The sequence below is a fragment of the Hesperophylax consimilis genome, chromosome 27, assembly GCF_061612785.1.
Source record: "Hesperophylax consimilis isolate HC1 chromosome 27, BYU_Hcon_1.0, whole genome shotgun sequence".
Taxonomy (NCBI): domain Eukaryota; kingdom Metazoa; phylum Arthropoda; class Insecta; order Trichoptera; family Limnephilidae; genus Hesperophylax; species Hesperophylax consimilis.
In genome coordinates this window covers 15926828-15949347 of record NC_142862.1, presented here as the reverse complement: position 1 = coordinate 15949347, position 22520 = coordinate 15926828, and the positions used below count along the sequence as shown (strand labels likewise).

General features: G+C 37.5%; 1 protein-coding gene across 1 annotated transcript in view; it reads right to left on the bottom strand.

The window, feature by feature from the left end:
- The window catches only part of LOC149410651 (DC-STAMP domain-containing protein 2-like), an 85211-nt gene that overhangs the window by 18105 nt on the left and 44586 nt on the right, over positions 1-22520 (bottom strand). Inside the window, exons 3-7 of the mRNA XM_089648302.1 lie at positions 11404-11667; positions 11042-11255; positions 8983-9136; positions 5649-6087; positions 4675-4848 (exon numbers count right to left, since the gene is read on the bottom strand). Coding sequence (XP_089504428.1) covers positions 4675-4848; positions 5649-6087; positions 8983-9136; positions 11042-11255; positions 11404-11629 — 1207 coding nt within the window. The 5' untranslated portion in view covers positions 11630-11667. The remainder of the gene's footprint in view (positions 1-4674; positions 4849-5648; positions 6088-8982; positions 9137-11041; positions 11256-11403; positions 11668-22520) is intronic.

Genomic DNA, 22520 nt, shown 5'->3' with positions numbered 1-22520 from the left:
AAGATTGAATTTGCTTTTTGTTATCGACTTTGCGAAACGTTTGTAGCGGACTTCTTCTAAGGTTTCCTTATCCATGTCACCCCCGTACAAAGCAACAAGAAAGCGTGTTCCTGCAACTGCTATGTCTTCTGGTGTTGCATCATGTTGTTTGAAGATTCCTATCATGGCATTGAATCTTGTGTCGTTTTGCACAAGCGAACAAAATTTTTTTTTTCCTTGGTTGAAGAAGGACGATGTTGTATCGCAGCCGCTAAAGGCACGAAGAAACAGAATATTCTCAGCCGCCTCTTTGTATTTCACACTATTCGCGGAATACTACTTTTGGGTGGTGCTAATGCTGTCAGCAGAACTAGGAGATCAACGTCTTCGCCAATAATGAAAACAGCGTCATATGATGAACACAAGGAAATCGCAGTATTGACAATCAATTCATCAGCATCTTCTTCAGCCTGATGCTTAACTGTAAAATCATCCTGTATAAATTGCTTTGTAAGCATCGTAATCAGACGGACTTTGTTATTTTCATTGGCTAAAAATCGTTCTTGTGAAACTTGAACTGGCATTGTTTCATCGAAAAGAACATCTGCAGACATGAGCATTAGCATGGAGCGACATTGCAAAAATCAAATCTCGGTATTGTAATAGCTGCCAAAAGATGCTTCATGTCATTCATATTCTCGTAAAAATACTTAAAAAAATCTAAACTTATGTCTTCATTCAACAACCTAGCGATTTCGTAACGTAAAAAACGTAAATTTAGCCTTTTTTTCCCAAAATCTGAGTACAGTCTCAAAAATATAAAATAATATCCATTACTTTCAATTGCATTTACCTTATTGGACATACATGTTTTATAAAAAAAAAACACTGCATAAATTGCTGTTAAACTAGTGAGTTTGTGAGCACTGTGGAGGTGGGGGGGATAATTTCGCTCCTATTGTTTCGTCGCAGAAACTAGATGCGACTTGCATCTAGTTTCGTTTCGGCTACCGCTGACCGTAGACGTGTTAGAATCCTTGTCCGATTAAATTTTAACACATATAATTGTTGTGAAAATGAATGCAAATTACACGAGAAGCAAAATTTTATGTCCAATATTCGGGGCACCAACTGAAATGAACTCTCAAGTGTTGCCTACTGTCTCAGAAGTGATTAAACATTATTTTTTCTTACGATATGAGCGTAATCTTAACTCTACAAAAAAACCGTCAGTATTCTAAATAAAAAGTATTATATCTGCAATTGTTGAAGGAATTTGGAAGCGCGCTTCTATTCCCATTGTTTCACACAATCGAGTGATGAAACTGATCCAAGATCATTATAACGAATACTTAAAACTTAAAAATTGGCCAAAAAAAGTGTGCATTATTATGTTAAGTTAAATTCTTATAAAATCAAAATGAATAAACTTTTCGATATTGCTTCATGCAAATGTAACAATCTGAATATGTGTTCCTGCGAAAAGACGCGCAAGGTACCCACCAAAGAACAAGCATTCCTTCAAGACCAAAGATCCTCGAGAAAAATTATGCTGGGAGCAATAGACACCGACACAACAAAAAAATTACATCAGAAAATGAGGATGCAAGCTCGTTTATCTGAACTTGCTTCGAAGGTCAGCTCATCTACAGCATCAGCGACAAAACCACGTCAACCCTTTTTTGATGAAAACTAATCATTTTCTTCACATTTTTCGCAACCTCCAGAAAATTCCCGTATGATGTTAAAACTCCCCACTTTGGCCAGAATCTGCTATCAGTATGGTTTGTCAGACAGGTCGGCATCAGCTGTTGCAAGTGCTACATTACAAGATTTTGGCATAGTAACCGAAGACGACTCTAAAATGGTGATTGATAGGAGCAAACTCAGACGAGCTAGACAAACGTGTCACACTTCTTTAATAAAAACATGGCAGATGTCGTCGGAGTCAACAAAAATTCGAGGTCTATATTTCGATGGAAGGAAGGATAAAACACTGTCTCAGGAAAAAATAGGGGAAAGATATCATCGGAGAACGATTTCAGAAGAACATTATTCCATTTTATCTGAGCCGGGGTCTCAATATGTTGGACATGTTACACCATCATCAGGAACTGGCAAAAACATCGCAAAGAGCATGTTACACCATTTAAAAATGAACGGTTTTAATTTGAATGATTTATCAGCGATTGGATGTGATGGGACTGCTGTCAATACAGGCAAAAAAATGGAACTATTAGATTCATGGAATTGGAATAAGGTCATCCGCTACAATGGTTTATCTGTCAGCTGCATGCAAACGAACTTCCCCTTCGCCACTTATTTCAACACTTAGATGGTGCTAGAACAGGACCTAAATGGTTTTCAGGACCTATTGGAAAACTTCTTTCAAGCAGCTATATAAACACCGTTATAAATTATTCACCAATACACTTTGAGATGCACAAACTCAACGCAGAGGAATTGAAAAATTTGAGCACGGACCAAAAATACTTGTACGAAATATGTTTTGCAGTTACAACAGGTCACTGCCCACCAAATTTAGCAAACCGTCATCCAGGTAGTATTTGTCACTCACGCTGGTTGACGACAGCAAACTCAATACTTCGATTATATATAGGAACAACTAACCCTTCAGTGAACCTAAAAATTCTTGCTGAATATGTTGTTAAAGCATATGCTCCGACATGGTTTGAGATAAAGAGGCACCCGTCGTGTAAAAATGGGGCATTACATGTTTTTACTATAATAAAACTCACCCGATTTTCGAGCACCGATCTACGAGATATAATTAATCCAGTAATTCAAAGAAACGCCTATTTTTGCCACCGGAAAATCTGCTACTATCCATGATAATGGATGACAACCTTATTGTAAGAGAATTGGGTTTGAGACGAATATTAAAGGCGCGAGATAGATGTCCGAGTCCATCTGTTGTTAGAGACTTTATTATTCCAACAATAAACTTTACAGCACGTAAATATTACGATATTATCAACTGGCAGGAATGCGAAGTTACACCGCCACCGATACTATCCGAAATCAGTAATGACGACCTAGTCAAAATGATAAATAATTTCGGTGAAGAAAAGGACAGTATTGAATTTCCCAGATTTCCCTGCCACACTCAAGCGGTCGAGAGGTGCATCAAATTAGTTACCCAGGCATCGTTGTCTACAGTTGGGCCTGAAGCAAGAGATGGATTCATTCGGGCGACAATAAAATCTAGGCATATAATGCCCGAATTTCACACCAAATCTCATTTCAAAACACGATAAATATTATAAAACTTCGATAATGTTTAAAAAAATTCTCTTTGTTAAAGTATTTTATTTAATAAAAAAACATGTTTCTCAAAAACACGAAAAAAACAATGAAAAATCAATAATCCTCTTCAAAAAACCAAAAATAGACCCCGCCTTGAAACTATGGTAATTTTATTTTCATTTTCACATGTGTTATGCACCTTATTAGCTATAAAACCCCTAATAAAATTGTATTTTTGCTATGAATATCGCTTGTTTATAATGCTTGGCAGAGTTTTCAGCGACTTTTTTCATACAATTTTTTTCTAAATATAAATGTGCTGGTTGTTGAATAAAGGAATGTTTCGATCGAGTTGATTTTTTTAGACGAAAGAGGTGTTATATAAAGGCAACTTTTTTTTGCTATTACAGTACTGGCATCTTTAAAAAAAAAGTCCCATACAACGTCACTCCACCCTAATGAGCATCCAGGCAACGTTCTGTAACCAGGACTCAATCAGTGTTGCCAAGTCAGCTGTAGACTAGGATCCCACTATAACAAATCAACGTCATCGAGCACACGGATGATGCTAAGTATAAGTATATTGTAACGTAGAAATACGTTAAAATGATATTGTGTAATATGTTCGTACAAAACTTATCAAGAAAACTGGAGTTTTACAATTTTTTGTCAAAATTTTCTCTTTTCAACCGCTGTAACTCGTTACCTATTAGACTAACAAAAAATGTAGGTAATTTAGTTGTCTTTAAGTTTGCCTTCAACAATTTGGTTGTAAAATCAACCACTTCATAATTATTTTGAAAAAACCAAATTTTGGCACCTTCAATCCAAGATGGCGGGTCGAGCTCGACCCCCCCAAGGTCGAAAACTTTTTTTTTTCTTTAGAGTCCCAATCTTAACAACATATGTGAAAATCGCCACTACCTAACCTTTTGCAAGGTGGAGCCCTTTTTTATCCCCCACTGACTGGACTATACGCAATATGAATATAAATAAACGGCTGTATCCTTAGAAAAACATAATTTTTTCAAGAAAGGCATACAAATACAAACATGGTGATTCGATCCAAAAATAATTAACGAAAATACCAAAAATAATTTTAAAATGAGGCGTACAATGAAATCATCAATAAAGTCAAATCAATAAAGATATAAAAGAGACAAGTACATACAACACATGTAAGTAGACATAGGTTAAATTAATATTGATTGAAAATATAATATGATAGTATAGCCTTCTAGTACCTACCTTCCAAGCAGTTAAATCGATAAGCCACCCCTGCGTATCTATTACTAACTTTAAGTAATCAGGTACTTCACAGTCTTCTTCTTCTGCACTCTACATTTCGGGGACCATAGTCGTCCAACTGGCCCCGGATTGAGGTAATCGACAGTAACAAATAGCAACAGAAATGAAATGTGAATGTACCAATATGAATGTAGCAATTATAGTCCGGAACGCTTGGCCTCGAGAAGCAGTCCGACATGGAGTTAGTGTCCGCCAGAAAGTGGTGGCTCGACACCAGCTTGGAGATGGCCATCAGGATGGGGGCCGTGAACCCGGAGCCTACCACCATCATCTCTCCGCTGGCGTAGCTCGAAACTAAAGGACAACATACATCCTCCGTGTTTGGAGTATTATTTTACACTGAGCCATAATTAAACCACTCACCACCGAGCTCTGCAGAACTCCAAATGAGAATAATGCGCATAATGTCACTTGATACCGGTTATGGTGATATTTTGGGATGGGTACATTTGGTAGGTTGTTGCAGGGTTTGAGATTTCCTATCCACCTCAAGTCTTAGCGAACGCACGGTGATCCTTCATGATGGTAGGAGCAAAAAAGACAAATAACTTTTTCCAAAATTCCAACTTTTTTTTCCATACAAAAAGATATACCTACTAAAAATCCTTAGTGGAGGTACACACTTACCCGATAAATTCGCTGTGTGCTTGTCGAGCGCGAGACTGGTGACGTTGTTTATTATTTGCCAGTGACGCGTAAACGGGGGGTAGCGGTTGTTAGTTCTAGGATCGGCCGGTCGATTTCAAATGATCCAAAAGCAATAATAATGCAGTACGCACACGTCGGCGCAATTTTTCGTTTGTAGCTGAAAAGTGCATCTAAAAGATGAAATTTCAAAAAAGGTTATTTTTCTTTTTTTAATTCTACCATCATGTAGAATCACCTCCCGAAGTTACTGCACTTTCACCCCGGACACCTGTATATTACGTGAACATTCTCCATAGTGGTTGGTGAAATGTCAATTTTTTGTTCGAAGTTAGTTCGATTAAAGTACTTAATGTAAAAATATAATAAAATCGGTTCTTGGTAAAAATGGTTATAATTATATATCGAGGATTCCGTGATTGACACAAAAAGTTCATAGGATGCTTTGCCCAGCGCCTTTGCTTTGTCCAGCGCCTTTGCTTTGTCCAGCGGCATTGCTTTGTCCAGCGCCTTTACTTTGTCCGGCGCTTTTGCTTTGTCCAGCGGCTTTGCTTTGTCCAGCGCTTTTGCTTTGTCCAGCGGCTTTGCTTTGTCCAGCGCCTTTGATTTGTCCAGCGCCTTTGCTTTGTCCAGCGGCTTTACTTTGTCCAGCGCTTTTGCTTTGTCCAGCGGCTTTGCTTTGTCCAGCGCCTTTGATTTGTCCAGCGCTTTTGCTTTGTCCAGCGGCTTTGCTTTGTCCAGCGCCTTTGATTTGTCCAGCGCCTTTGCTTTGTCCAGCGGCTTTACTTTGTCCAGCGCCTTTGCTTTGTCCAGCGCCTTTGCTTTGTCCAGCGGCTTTGCTTTGTCCAGCGCCTTTGCTTTGCCCAGCGCCTTTTCTTTGTCCAGCGGCTTTTATACTATTTATTTTAAAACGGCGCCATATAAATTACCCAAATATTATTATTTGTCGTCGAAAAAGAATCTATCAGCTCGATCGGATGTCGGAAATTGGTTAATTTCCGCTTCCAAGATTTGCATTCATTCATTACCGAAAAAAAAGTGAAATTCAAATGGATATATTTAAAAAGGCTAAAAATGGTTCATTGACTAAAAGTATTTATGAATCTGCAAAAATGAAAATGAATTTTATCCGATATGTAATAATTTATTTTGTTTCATACTTGGAGCATTAGTCGCCATCAAGCCATAGTAGTAAGCACGGTCTAGGATCCAGTAGAGGCAATAGTCAGTAGCGATATGGATTCCCATTTTGACTGACGTGATTAAGAGGTAGATACAATACTGAATTAGTTTGATTCTCTCGCTCTCAAGGAGTTTGTATGATTGCATCTGAAAAGCAATAGTTTATATAGATATATCTTGAAACTGTAATATCCTTGAGTATATGAGCTCTCCCATGGATGGCACTAGATCTGTCTATTAGGTTACCCATAGATGACGTTAGCTGTCTAGAATCTTATATAAATTTTCTTTTGTTCAAAATCTTAAATCTCCGAAATTTCTTCACGGATTGCTTTGACATTTTGGCACAACTGTGACGGTTTTTTTGGAAAACAACCCCATTAAATACGGACAAAAAATCAAAACGCGCTATTGTTTCTCAATCTGCACAGACAGACATGAGCCACAGTAACGCGTGGTATGTACAGGTTATTCTAACCACCTGTTAATTAAGGTACCAGAGTCCATTTAAATAAAAATATACATAAACAAGTGAAACTGCCAAAAATTCCCAACTATCCAAAGTCAGTGTGACAATGGCATCCTCAATTGGGGTATGTTGTGAAGCTGAAGATAGCGGGGAGTGGAAGGAGATGGGGTAGAAGAAGGTGGGAGAGTATCTGGCTATTCAGATCTGTTCACCAAACACAGCTAAAACTATTTCAAGCAATGTTTAAATTCTGAATGGTGGTCTACACCAGGGACACTGAAGAGTATCTTCCACTCTGGAACGTACCGCAAGTATACGGCAATACTGATTATTATTGTATTGCTGTATACTTCAAATTTTTAAACTTTTAAAAACATCCTTCATTTTATATTATGAAATATGAGTTATATTGTGGTTCTTCAGGTTCTTACGTCCGCGGCAGATTACCTACCTTTATTTTGCATAAGGTACATGAGCTATGTTTACTACGCTATATGGATAGGTACAATATTATTGTTTCCAGTTGCATTTTTAAAGAATATAAGTCATTACTTTACCGAATAAACAATTTTAATACTCATCTATATTTGATTATTTTTTTAACACAACGTTTTCATAGATATAAAAACTAATAAACAAAGTGGTAAAAATGAAGCAGTAATTATTGGCGAGGAGTTACAAGCATCGATCAAGTATTATCTAGACAGGTCGTGTGGTCCTTAACTAAAACTGGAACCAAAAGATTGGACAAAACAAAGTGCATTACCTCGCAGCCGAAAGAAACATTGCTTTTACCCTTTGTTGGTCTGCACGCAGCAAACTCGTTTTCCAGCAAGTTCCCCGCAACGCTCCCTAGATAGATTTATGAAAATCATGTTTCAAACTCGAAATTGAGGCAATTAGAAATATTTTATAATTAATGCTTTATTATTGATAAGTACACGAATACCTTATAGATAAAAAACTTCGCGGCGGCGCACAGTGGGCTGAAAATCGCCTTTCATAGACATAGAGACTTGAATTTTCAAGGGTATTTTTTTTGGCTTGAAATGGATTCTGCTGATCATTACTATTCTATAAAATTTCGTATGAAGCAATTGCGTGTACAAAAGAAGGAGTCATCATTTTTTTAAGAAAAATTTGTATGGCACTGACATTAAAAATGAGGCTATCTCTGGAATCATAAGGTTGGCCATTATATCCTTACACACAGATATACTACTATTTATTTGTATTTTTTTGACATACTTCGTATTGTGGTGCAACTTGCGCTTTTTTTCAAATCCTCAAAGTTGAAAAAAAAAAAATCTTTTTTACGTTGATGATTCATTTTAATGCTTAAATGCTTTACATGTGAGTAGGCTTGCAGTGTAAATAAAATATTGTAAACTATACGATGTGTGGATGATCAGCAGAATCCATTACTAGCCAAAAAAAAATACCCTTGAAAATTCAAGTCTCTATGTCTATGAAAGGCGATTTTCAGCCCACTGTGCGGCGCGACGTATTGATTAAAGTAACAATTGATTAAAACATCTTACTTTTCTTTCTAGCAAAATAACCATGTCACGCAAAAAATTACTACAACACTTTTGCCACAAAATGAACGATCTTCGCTGGTTTCGCACACGTTTTTAGAAGTTTTGTTCAACGAGTCTACATCAAGTTGGGTTGTTAGATTCATTCATTTTATGTACGCGTAATGAACGCCCGTAGAGCTTTTACAAACATAATACAAGTCTGAATAGTTCATTTCTATATTCTGTGAATTGTGTACTTCGGGATTACAGTTTACCGTTAAAAATAACAAATTACAACGTGGGATTTGAGCGATAACTTTGTGCTCTATTTAATATTGTAGAGAACTTGCATTGGGAACTTTATTATGAAAAGTGATGTTATTTTTAATTTGAAAGGGATAATCTAAAGAATAATTTGATATGAAAGGGATAATATATTGTTATTATATATCGGTGGTTATAAATAAACAAGCCAGATATTAGTGACGTGGGACGTGGGGCATTCGGCGAGCGGTGAAACTTGGAAGAAATTTCCGTCTGGCAAAAAGCCAAGCATCACACTAAATAATAAATGCACATATGTTCACAATAATAGTAAAATTTGAGTTTTACCGATACATAAAAAGGCCTCTCTCGCTCCGAAAGCGGCAGGATAGTGACCAGAGACATCTTGGCGCGCTGCAGGTCTATCTCCCGGAAGAAGGAATTGATGTAGCGGTTGTCGTAGCGGTTCCTGGTCATCCATTTATGGTAGTACCACCACACCCTGCAATTCACATTTATACACACCCACCAACATTCAAAGATTCCCTTCAAAAAGAACAATTACGTGAGGTACGATAAAAGCGATACGAATTAACAATATTTTTTGTGGATTAACGTATGAGACTTCAGGAGTATTACCGACTTCATCACATTTTATAACCAACCATCAGCTCCATTTACGAGTATTAACATCTAAAATTCTTAAATCACAGAAATGTGATCAAATTACCAAATACCCACGCACAAGCTTTGTCTTTGTGAGATTTTTTTATTACGTTTGTAATGTAAAATACCATATTTCTGACACTGCACGAATTTCTGGCATATGTAACTGATTCTACGATTTTACCAACAGAAGCAACATTCCTACATACATTACATTGTTATTATTGTATTGAGAAATTTGAACTTTTCTCTCTCTAATCCTTGTATAAAAAGGGAAAAAAATAATTCGTACAGTAGCAAAAGGCAGTCCGCTCACCGGGTGAAAAAGATTATCGCCTCATTTATGCCCCTCGACCCGCACTTGACGCAAGGAATAGGGAAAAATGTTCCTTGGCACTGTATAATATTTTTTTATAATACGATACATAAAAAATAAAGAAATAAAAACGGTCTCGTTAAATGCCGATTGTCGGCCTATTTTTGCTTTTGATCTAATTCTGATCAGCTGAAAAGTATAAAAATACGACCGTTATGCTTGAGATTTTACAATCGTTGTCGAGATCATAGTTGTACAGTATTATAATGTAATGGTACTATATGTAGTCAAGTCAATTAATTTGGATGCCTATGTGGAAAAACGAGGTCCCTCTTTCAGAGCATCACTTCTCCGCAACCGCAGAAGCTTACAGTGCAGTATTTTTATGTGTATACCGCACAAGCGTCCCAACTGAAGCCGGTGAGACTCTATGTCATCTCTGATTGGAGTATTTTGAGAAGCTGAAGTTAGTGACTAGGGAAAAAAAATGGGAAAACAAAGTGGAGAAGTCATTGATCTGGTCACCAGATACGGCTAAAGCCATTTCAAGCCAACGTTTCAATTCTGAATGGTGATTTTACACTAATACAGGGCGATTTACTGGACGATAATGTGAAAAACTTCTTTATTATTTTTCGGAATAACTTATTGAGTAAAACCTCAAATTATAATATTTAAATATTGAAGACAATATTAGTGATTTTTAAACGCAAATCTGAAACAGAAAAATCAGAAAAGGAAACGGTCACATCTGGGACTCGAACCCAGGACCTGATAGGTATCTATAAGACGCTGTCTAGGATTGCATTTAGTTCGGGTTGAATCTTGCGATCATACATAAAGATAGTTGCCAATAAAAATGTGCGGTGAAAAAAAATGAAGACAACGTTGGTAGTTCTTATTCGAAGTATGATACAGTTAAAAGTGACCGATGAGGATAGGGTCCCATTAGCGCAGTTGGTAGAGCATTGTCCCGGAAAGACAAGGGTCCTGGGTTCGAGTCCCAGATGTGACCGTTTCCTTTTCTGATTTTTCTGTTTCAGATTTGCGTTTAAAAATCACTAATATTGTCTTCAATATTTGAAAAACTTCTACTCTGGAAAGTGCCACAAATATAGCATTTATTATTTTTATGAATAAATTGTGAGATGATCATATATTTTATCAATATGTGTAAAATAAAATTTGCCAGGATTTGAACCCGCGAGTTCCGAATTGTTAGTCGAGAGCCTTACCCCTCATCCACTGAAACCGTCAAATTACGTCAGTCTACGCCAATCCAAAAATACAATAATTTCAGCCATGGCTATCTGGATGGAGCCTTCGTTGATGGCCAATGGAAACAGAAGACCGTAAAATATTCTCCAAGCATTGCATTGCATTTACGATTATTATTAGAATACCTACCAGAAGTATTGAACTTACCGGAAGAACAAGATGGCGAGGAAAATGAGGGAGATGGATCCGAACCAGCTGAGGGAGAACTCGAACTGGGCGATCTTGTCGTGCAGATCTTTAAGGATCTTGGCCTTAACAACCCCAGGATTGCTGGAGGTGTTGGTGACCAACGTGAAGTGATGGTGGAACTGCACGTCTACGAAGAACGCGTCATGGATCTTGGCAAAGCACTCCCTCAGCTCTGGCGATATGGAAACACGAAGGTGGTAGAAAATTACAAACTGAGATGAAGCTTTGTATTTGTCTTACACCTACTTATCAGTTTTGGAGAAAAGTGGCATCAGCAAATGGATTTGAGTGAATGCTGTGTAATATCTGATATCTCTTACTGTGTCGTATCTTCGCCGACGCATCAGTCTCGGCGTACTTGATCAGCTCGCAGAGGTAGGGCAGCGGCTTAACCACGTAGCAGACCATCCTGGCCAAGTACTCCTTGCTGCAGCGGTACAGGAAGGTGGGGCCCATCTTGCTCTGGCAATCGGCCGTCATCACGCCGAAGAAACGCATGCACTTGTTGTAGGGCGAGCCGAGCGTCTTGTTACACACGTGCATCATGGAGGACAGCCACTCTGCGGCTTTTTCGATGGTGTGGACTGGAACACAGCATTTAGTGAATTGTTTTATGTTTCTATTTTGTCTTACATTTAATGTTTACAATTCTATCACTGACCTCACTAGAACTATGTCTGTACCGAGGTTATTCAAATTCAAAAAAATATTTATTTCACAAAAATACAGAGTACAAAGGGTATAGCTTATAGGTTACATCCTATTTCTTCTAGCTAACCCAACAAATACACATTATATTACATGACCCAACAATTACATGTTAACAAATGTATGTAAATAAAAAAAACAGAGGTATTTAATTTATGTAAGGTATTCATTTAAGGTGTAGTGGTATTTGTTTAAAAGAAATGTTTTTAGTGATGATTTAAATTCAAGTATGTCGGTTATTTGTTTGATGCTACGTGGAAGGTTGTTATATACTTTAATGGCCATGTAGTGTGGTCCTTTTTGAAATATAGTTTTGTTTGCTTTTGGGATTAATAAGTTTTCTGTGAACCTTGTAGCGTGTTTATGTGTTGAGTTTTTTCGTGAGAACTTTTCTGGAGATGATCGAACTAACAGGAATAACTCCATTACATATACGAGTATGTCCGTCACTGTCAGAAGTTTGATATTTTTGAAAATTTTTCTTCATGAATCCCGGTGATCAGAGTTTGTAATTTTTCGTAGGCACCTCTTTTGGATGGTAAAAATATCTTTGGCATTTACTGAGTTTCCCCAAAAAACTATTCCGTATTTTATCATTGATTATAAGTATCCATAGTATGCGGTGATTACTGACTCGATGTTTAAGATATTTTTAAGGGTGCCTAGAACAAAAGAAAAGCTACTGATTTTTGCTGAAACTTTAGATACATGTTCTTTCCAGATTATATTTGCATCTAGTTGTATTCCCCGCAGTGAACAAGTCTGGGAAGGTTCGATATGATTGTTATTAAAGTTAACATTTATGTTTATATGTGTAGCTTGTACTGGACAAAATTTTAGAAGTTCAATTTTGTTTGTGTTAAGCGACAGATTTTGTGATAACAGCCAGTTTGCTATTGATTGACAAGTCTCGTTAACATGTTTATCAAACTCGTCAACGTCTCCAGTACATTCAAATAACAAAGCAGTGTCATCAGCAAACATTGAACATTCTGTGCCAGAATCTTAATTTTACACAAGTGAATAAAAATTCTTGTAGAAATAGATAACCTGAATAACCAGTTTGGCCTTAAAACAGAAGACTGGTAGAGAAGTTTGATATCTGAAATGGGCCTATAAACTCCTTACCATATCTATACACGGTGTCCGGAAACTCGTAGTACAAGTGGGAAACTGGAGAATCTACACCACATGGGGAACCCAAATAAACATTAAGTTTTTTGCATTTTCAACAAAAAACAAAAAAAAAATATTTTTCGGCTATTTCAGGGTTAAAATTTTTTCGTCTTTCGATCTGAGACGTCGACGCAACGGATAGGAATTATTATTAGCATAGGTAGGTACTCACAATATGTAGTGATGTTCCGATCTCCAATTCAAAATACAAACACGACAAATTATTTTAAATGTTCAAATGTGATGTAGATTCACCAGTTTCCCGCTTGTACTACGAGTTTTCGGACACCGTGTATTTATCTGAATTTCGTTTACGCTCTATATTTCTCCCATTGACATTAATCGCTAAATAATGTATATAATAACTGTAGTCCTTGTATCATAATATATAACCGATACTGGAGGAAAAGTCTTGTCTCTCACAACTGATTTGTTAGAAAACTGGACATTTCCGTATCTCCACACTTTCCTTCAAGACAACGCACATTGGGGTGACTTCATGTAACTTCATGAAATTCAGAAAATCAAATGTTCTTTACAATGAAGCAAGTACGCTAGTTATGAAGTTCATTAAGTGTTGCATAATTACCCCGAAGGATGTCGCCCTAATCGCGATACTGACTGGAAGAGATCAGTTTGAACTTGATCTTTGTGCGGGTGACTGTGAAGGTTTTCGAAAGCGCGTAAATTTCAATACTTTTCAAGTTTATAAAAAGAAAAACCTATCAAGTGTACAGATCCAATTCAATATGGATACGATGTCTTATGGTATGTACTTTAATTATATTATAGTAGTTATTGATATCCTCATACTATATGTCATAAATTTAAATTAAAACAAACACCTATTTGAATGAAATATTTTCTTGTAAATATATTAAACATAGAGGTAGGTATATAGTTTAGAGTTCCACGAGATCCCGTCATATTTTAATTGTTTTTTATATAGTTCAGTATCTTAGCTACAAAATTAAATTATAAGTAGTTGCTAGTATGCACATTTTTTTAAATTATAGTACTTGAACGTGAGGACTATCAGTTTTCATAAAAAAACAGTTGTAGTCTAATAATCATTGTGTTTTGTTTTAGATACAATTTCTGACGTGGTTCTTACGAGATTCAAATTATACATGATTATAAAGAATTCTGGCGTTAAGAAATTTGACGAAAAAGTAAAATTCCTGAAAAAACACCTCTTAGAACTTACTCATTGTCAACTCATTGTCAACTCATTGTCTCAAAAAAGAACTTTTTAATGAAATAGCTGCATTCTGTTCTAAATTTAAAACCAAATGGTTGAAGTGTCACAGAATCCATGACTTCTTATTATTAAATAATAAAGATTAGCTCGAAAGCCTCGTTATATTTAAGAATTATAAACCTTTACCAGAAATAGTAAAAACGAAAAGAGGTCGACCCACACTGTCATTTGATATGTCGTCTGAGCGTACGAAACGTCATAAAACTATACTATTGCGATCTAAAACATCTAGTACTGAGTTAGCCTTTGCTACCCACATGAGTTTTCGGTTGGCAGGTAAAGCAGCAGCATCGATTGTAGTCAAAGACGTTACGTTAAGTAGGCCGACCAGAGCAAATAATTACAGAAAAGCTTTTACCGATAAAACCCAAAACAAAAAGGTATTGAGTGGTGATGAAGCACTCGCTTTGATTGTAGATGCCAAACTTAGTCTTTGACTGATTTAATTTAACTTATATTATTCAATTTTATATTTTTGTACTAAGTATGCGTGACTTTTCGAACATTTTTTTTCACTTATTTTTATCAACATGTCTATACGGAACTAAAAATCGAAAAAGATTTGATATCATTGCAACCACTGATTTGATGCCAACTTTCGGGGTCATCGGCCCCATTGTGCAACGGGACCAAGTCCCAAATGGATTGAGAACGGAAACGAGATGTATAGTTATTTTGGGATTCGGTAGTGAGACAATGAATGATAGTGGTTGTGATGTCACAGCGTTTATTCGAGTGAGTCTGTAGCGTAGTGGTGAGATGACTCCGGACCGATGACGATGATACCAGGTGTAAGCGGCTATGACGGCGGTGGAGTGGTCGAGGCGGTAAAATCAGTGGTTCGACACCGCATTGGCGGTGACCGGACCAGAGGATGTGTTCAGCGCTGGGGATGACATGGAGTCTTCCAGGTACTCCAGTGTGAAACAGGATAGCCGAAGGCATGATTGACCTGGTCAGCAGATGCGCGAGAGATGCAGGCCAGGGACGAAGCCGCTGGGCCAAGGAGCTGACCGCGAAGGTGTCGCAGGGTCTAGGCGCGTGGGGAGCGTAGGCCAGTGACGATATCAGAGCGCTGATGTAATCCCGCGGAGTCTATAATAATCCGGAACTTCTCCCTTAGGTCCGAGTAAAGCCGGGCGTAGTAGAGTAAGTTCGTGGCCTGTAGCAGCGCGGTGAGGTAGGAAGCGTGGCGCGGCGCGAAGGCCGGCCATAGCGGCTGCTAAGTAGGCAGCGGGCAAGAGTGGTTTATTTATGCAGCGGGCGTTAGCAGGGCCCACAGGTTGGTCACTGTTGATTGATGACTATGGCGAACACATTTCAGATGTGTTCTTATTTTGTGTTACTATTAATGTAGGTATGCATACATTTTTTCGTACTAACAATCATGCATGCAGGGACATTGGAGGGTCTAGAATCGCTTTAAAATAAATTTAGCTTCTTTTTACAAAAAAAATAGTATTAGAGTCCTGACGTGTGCGGCTAAGGAGGTTAAACAATCAGTTTCCTCACACAGCCGTCGGGAAAGGGTGGGTCCCCTCCAATGTTGATTGATGACTGACTGACCACATTTGGATTTGGATATTATTTATGTTCAGAGTTCCTAAACATGAGTTTACAGACTCTAACGTAATGACGAAATGGATTATCTAAAGATGCTTTACATGGAACTGACTGACCACATCTCGATGCGCTTCGTTTTATAGCTGCCCTGTACATCGACAATATTCTGACGTGTAGGTAAATGCTCCATACCCACAATGGTTCGCTTGAGGGTTCTAGGTACGATGCGTTTTGAATGGGCGAACATTCCCGAATATTCTGGGTAGCATCACTACGGTTACATTATGTGTGGAGTAAACCCCTCCTTCAGCAATAATCATTGCGCGTGGGGAACAACTTTCGTGAGGCAAACTACCCACGTTAGAAATAAGCATGTACGTGTTGTAACCGCCTGCGTCACTAAATGTGAAAGCTTAGAATTATTTACGGAATATGTCTATCTTGGTGTTACAGTAGATTGCTTTTTCAAATGGGACAAAAAAAAACCTGTAAAAGACTAAAACCAATTGCTGGCAGAATGTACACATTAAATTTTGTCCTATCAATTGAAACACTTAAAATAATTTATATGTCAATGGCAGAATCTATTATAAGATATGGATTAACCATATGGGGAAATACTACTATAACCAATCTGAAACAAGTCCAAGTTGTACAAAACGCAATTGTAAAATTACTAGTCGTCCCTAATATTTTTAAACAGAGACATAATACACCGTTGCTGTTTCAGAGTGCCAAAATTTTACCTGTTAAGGCTATTCTAAGGCAAAAAATCATAATTCAGTATATATTTACCCCGCAGCATAAAAATTAGAACATAAATACAGTACTAGATTCACGCGCAATGACGGGTTTTTTTCCATTATTTCTGGCTTTCACCCTTCAAGGGTGTTCTTGGCCATCATTTAAAATTATTGAGAAATGAAAGGTGAATTTAAATATTAATTTTATTTAAATTGGCAAATTTCAAAATTATAATGAAAATTGGAGTCGAGTTCAGACTTAGAAGAGATGAGATGTTGAATGGAGGGGAGGCAATTTTAGATAAGGCTTGATAGAAGAGAGGATATTTGTTTAGAGAGGGACAACCAAAAAATATGTGATGTAAAGTTCCCACTTCTAGACCGCAGAATGTACAATCTGGGGAGTCAACGACGTGAATTTTAAAAAGATGGAAAGGAACGGAACAATGTCCGATCCTCATTCGAATGAGAGAAGAAATTTATTTTTTGGAAAAATGAGGGAATTGCTGAAACCACGGTTTTGATGGAATAGTCCTTTGTATTGAGGCATAGCAGGCTCCCTTGGATTGACTAGCAATGTGCCAATACTCCGACCAAACATTGCGGGATCTATCTTTGATGATGGAAAAAATGTCAGATAGGGGAATGTGGTTTACGAGGGTAACAACAAGGTTGGACGATCCTTGTTTTGCCAAGGCATCCGCAATATCATTACCCATGATACCAACATGTCCAGGAATCCAAATCAGAGTTACAGTTTTACCAGAGCTTTGAATGGAGGCTATCATCTCTCGAATAAGGCATACAAAGTGATCATCAGGATGAAGAAGAGGACTGGATTTAAGTTTTTGGAGGGAACTGAGAGAGTCAGAGAGAACGAGGGAATGTTAAAAATTATTTTTGATTATATATTTGAGAGATTCTATTAATGCAATGCACTCGGCTGAAAATATTGAAAATTAATTTGAAATTGAATGAAATATTCTGTCATTAGAATTATTATTGTAAACGTTAATACCTATACCACAGTTAGGAGAGTCAGGAGATTTGGATCCATCAGTAAATAAAAGAGACAAGTTGGGCCATTTAGATAAAATAATGTCATTGAACATATTATTGACAGTTCGGGCCGGGAGATTGGAATGACTTTTAAGGATTCCGATCCCTTCTAATATTGTTGGGGATAGGGTGACGTGACTATATTTTAATTTGTATAAGGGAAGTAGATCATTTTGGAAGATGTGGAGCTCTGAGAGAGACTTAAATTTTGAGATGTCAGGAATAGGTTTAGTTGAAGCTCTGATTGTAGATGAATGGGTTGAGTCAATGAACAACGAGACGCTGGGGATAACCTGATGACATTTAGAATTTAAACATTTAAGAACAAATTTGTCAGCAAATAGTTGACGCCTTAAATAAAGAGGAGGATCAGAACATTCTACTTGAAGGGAATTGATGGGTGACGATTGCATCGCTCCAGTTATTATTCGCAAAGATTTAGATTGAATTTTGTCTAATTTATCAAGTACATTTTTTGAGGCAGTACTAAAAAGTGGGCAGGCATAGTCGAGATGGCTTCGAATAAGTGCGTTGTAACGCAACTTAATGCAAGTAGGGTGAGCTCCCCACCAAACGCCCGATAATGATCTGATGATATTTAAATTTTTTTCGCATTTAGTAACTAAATTATTAATATGGGAAGACCATTTAAGTTTCCTATCAAATATTACTCCCAAAAATTTTACTTCAGAAGCGTTGGAGATTGGAGAATTTTTAGATAAAATTTGAACGGGGGGGTTTTTATGGCGGTTTGAGAAGGTGACACACTGAGTCTTTTGGATTGAAAGTTCAAGACCATTTAACGTGAGCCATGTGCAAAGGGCATTCATGGCTTCGTTAAGATATTTGACGGCGAGAGGGATGATTTTGGATGATAAGAAGAAAGCTATGTCATCTGCGAACTCAATAACTTTTACTTGTGGGGGAATAGCGACATGCATATCATATGTGTATATATTAAAATTAATTAAATTAATAAACTCATTACCGCAATGAGTTTATTAACTCCTGGGAGTACAATGCTTTATATAATATACTATATTCTGTATTGTATACTTTTAATAAAAAATAAAAAAATTATACAGTAAGGGGGACAATACATCGCCTTGTGGTAAACCCTTCCAAATAGACCTACTTTGAGGAGAAATATCTGGAAGTTCAATGAAAATTTTTCTATCAAGAAATATATTAATAATAGATTGTACAAACATGGGGGGAAGGCCAAGGCCTAGAAGTTTTTTTTTAAGGATTGTGATGGAAACATTGTCAAAGGCGCCTTCTATATCTATAAAGACGGCAAGACAAACTTCCTGTTTAGAAATTGATAAATTAATATAAGTGCTGATGATGGCAAGGTTATCCTGATTGGATTTTTTTTCCTAAATCCAAATTGAGATGGAGAGAGAAGCTGTTTACTTTCAACAAAAAATTCTAATCGGTTTTTAATTAATTTTTCATAAAGTTTACTGAGGGTGGATGAAAGAGCGATTGGCCTGTAGTTGGATCCAGAATTTGGTGATTTGTTTCTTTTTAAAATAGGGATGATTATTTGAGAACTCCAGTCATCAGGCATTATACCAGTCTGGAAGATTTTATTTAAGATGCTTAAGAAGTGGTTTAGAACATTATCATTACTATTTTTGATTATGCTGTAAGGTATACCATCTCTGCCTGGAGATGAGTCCTTGACTGTTGATAAACAATTTGTTAGCTCAATTAAGGTGAATGGAGAGTCGAGCCAATGATTAGACATAGGGGTATTATAGATGGGCGTTATTTCGTCTAAGTTAGGTACAGAAGGGGGGGCAATTTTGTCCAAGAATTCATCTATCCATTTAGAATGAGACGCTCGAGGAGAAGGTGAACTGAAGGAGGAACGAAATCTTCGGATCATAGACCAAACTTCCGAAATTGGAGTGTTCGGAGATACTGAACTGCAGAAGTTGTACCATCCGGATCTTTTTTTTGACCTCAATACCCTTTTGGCATTGGATTCAGAGTTTTTGTATTTGATAGTTCTCCATAGTCATATTGTAACGATAGGAAAGAGATTTAACTTTCCGAATTCTTACTACTTTGGAACATTCCTCATCCCACCAGGGAGTTGGAGGGAGTTTTTTGAGAGATTTAGTTTTAGGGGGAGGATTTGATTTATTTATTGCAGTTATGGGCATTGATTTGAAGTTATTATAAACATCTTTGACGGAAAATATATCGGTGGCGGGTAAATTGAGTAGGAACTTGTCCATATGAGAGTTAAATTCATCCCATTTGGTGTGTTTTGTTTTAATCTTTGTCGAAATATGAGACTTGTCTGATTGGAAAGAAGTTTGATAAGTAATGGTGATCGGGAAATGATCACTGGAGCAAGGGTCGGGGGACACCACCCACTAGGTGAGAGAAGCTAGACTAGTAGAGCATATCGAGAGATCCACTGCACTGGGGTTTGTGCTGGGGCGTGAGATCCTAGTAGAAGATCCGTCATTCAAAAGGAAAAGGTTGGATTGATCTAGGAAATCCATCAAACTTCGACCATCTCGATCGGAGAAAGCAGAACCCCAGACGGGGGAATGGGCATTAAAATCGCCCAATATAAAGAAAGGAGGGCTTAGTTGACTTACGATTTGCAACCAAATTTGTTTATTGAAGTGGGCTGTTGGGGGAAGATAGACTGAAATAAAGGATGTATCCTTTATTTTAGCTGCAACCATTTGGAAGTCAGCATTGGGGGGTTTGATATTATTTATTGGGGAAAATGATATTGATTTTTTAATAAAAAAGGGCAGCACCGCCGCCCGTACCTTCTGGGCGGTCGTCTCGGAGACAGGAATACCCTCCCACATTAAAGTGGGTGGATGGAGTAAACCAAGTCTCCGAGATAGCAGCCAAAGAAATAAAGTTGGAATTTAATAGGTTAAGGAGATCAGATTTGTTAGAAATAGCACTTCGGCTATTCCACTGAAGTATTCTGACATCCAGAAGAGTCATTTTGAATAAATGATTTCAATGTGGAAATAATAGTAGCAGCGTTGGACGGTAGATTAGTTTGAGAAGAAATGAGGTCAATTAGAAGCATAGTAAGAGTTTGGATAAATGAAGAATTGTCTTGGGAGAGTTTTTCAGAAAGTTTATGAGAGTTCATTGAGGAGAGATTATAATTATTTGCACACCCATTTATGGCATTTGAAAGAGATGAACCATTGGGATTTAAGAGCAGTGAGTTGTGTTGTTGCTGATCGTATCCAGGAGCCGGTTTAGAGATAGCATTTTTGTATGTGAATTTAGTTGAACGAGAAGAAGTTGTTGTAGAGGAGGGAAGAGGGTTGGATGAGGGTTGGATGAGGAGTTGCAGGATAAAGCCTCAGCAAATGATTTTTTGACAGGCGGGAATAGTTTAGAAGCCTGCAGAAAAGACAAGTTCTGAGAGGCCATAGAAATTTTAATATTTTTTTGGCGAGATTGTTCTGGGCAAGAAGTGTTGATGGCTGTATGTGAGCCTGAGCAGTTAAAACATTTAGGTGAGGAGGAAGAAGGACATTGGTCAGCTGCATGGTTTTCTCCACATTTAAAACATCTGGGTTGAGATCTGCATGCAGCTTTGGTATGACCAAAACGGCAGCAATTGAAGCATTGAGTTGTGGGATAAGTATACATTTCAACTGGTAATGAGTTGAAGAATAAATATATATGGAAGGGAAGAGATTGACCTTCAAAGGTGATAACGACAGATTGGGAGGGCTTCCAAGAAATTATACCCTCAGAGGAGTCCTTGTAATTTAGCCTCCTGGCTTTTATGGGATTGCCAATGAGTTGGGGGGTTGAAAGTGAAGACAGAATTTCTGCGATGGACAGATCGGTCGAGATACCTCTGACCAGGCCCATGCGAGTGACATTGAAAGTAGGGATATATGCCTTGATCTTTGAATTAGATGAAATGAAGATATTTTTGATGAAACTGTTGGCAGCTGACCCTGAGAGGAATTCGACGGAGATTCGGAAGCGACCCTCGGCTTTTACACCTCCAGGCTTGATTGAAAGATTCTTGCTATTTGATAGGAATTTGCCAAATTCAAGAGGGTGGATGGTTTTTCCTTGATCAGTTTTTTGGGCGTATACTATGAATGGGCCACGGGAATGAGGAGAATAAAAGTTTGTTGGAGGAAGTTGAGAAAGTGCTGGTGGGGACTGTGAAGTCGAAGGCGAGTCAAGTTTTATTGGGGAAGAAGGAGTAAATTTCCTTTTTTTGGTAGAAGTCAAAATGACAGAATCACTGTCAGAAATTTCTACATTTTCCCCGTCTGGGGGGTCCGGAGAGGGATCTGGGGGCTTTGTAGGGGGTCCAGGAGGGAAATCTTCCTCCATTATTCACAACAGTAAGCAACTACAACAATAGTATGGAAAATGACAGAAGTAAAAAAGTTTATAAATATCTGGAAATCAGCAGCGAAAGGTGACTCCTGAAGATCAGGAGGGAGAAGAAACCTCAAGGCAAAACACACTACACTTTTTTTTGCCAGAAAGCAAAAAAGAATGGTATAAAATTATTTTTAGATAGAGCAAAACAAAACAACTGATGACAGCCAAATGTTATTGTTGCAATCTTGCAATGACGGGTTGATAGTTCCGAAATTTAATAATAAATACGGACAGAGAACGTTTGAATACAACATACCGAAGATATTTTATTTATTACCTGACACGATAAAGCAATGTAAGTCTATGAATTAGGTTAAATATAAGGTGAAAATATGGCTATCGGAAAAAAATATTTAGTTTAATATGTATGAAAAATTGTTGATTCTGTAGATATAAGATGTAAATTATAACTTATAAAAATGTATATGTAACTAAACTTTAAGCACCTGTAGACAAGCCAATTCAATTGGCTTAGCAAGACTTGTTTGTTGATATGTATTAACTATTTATT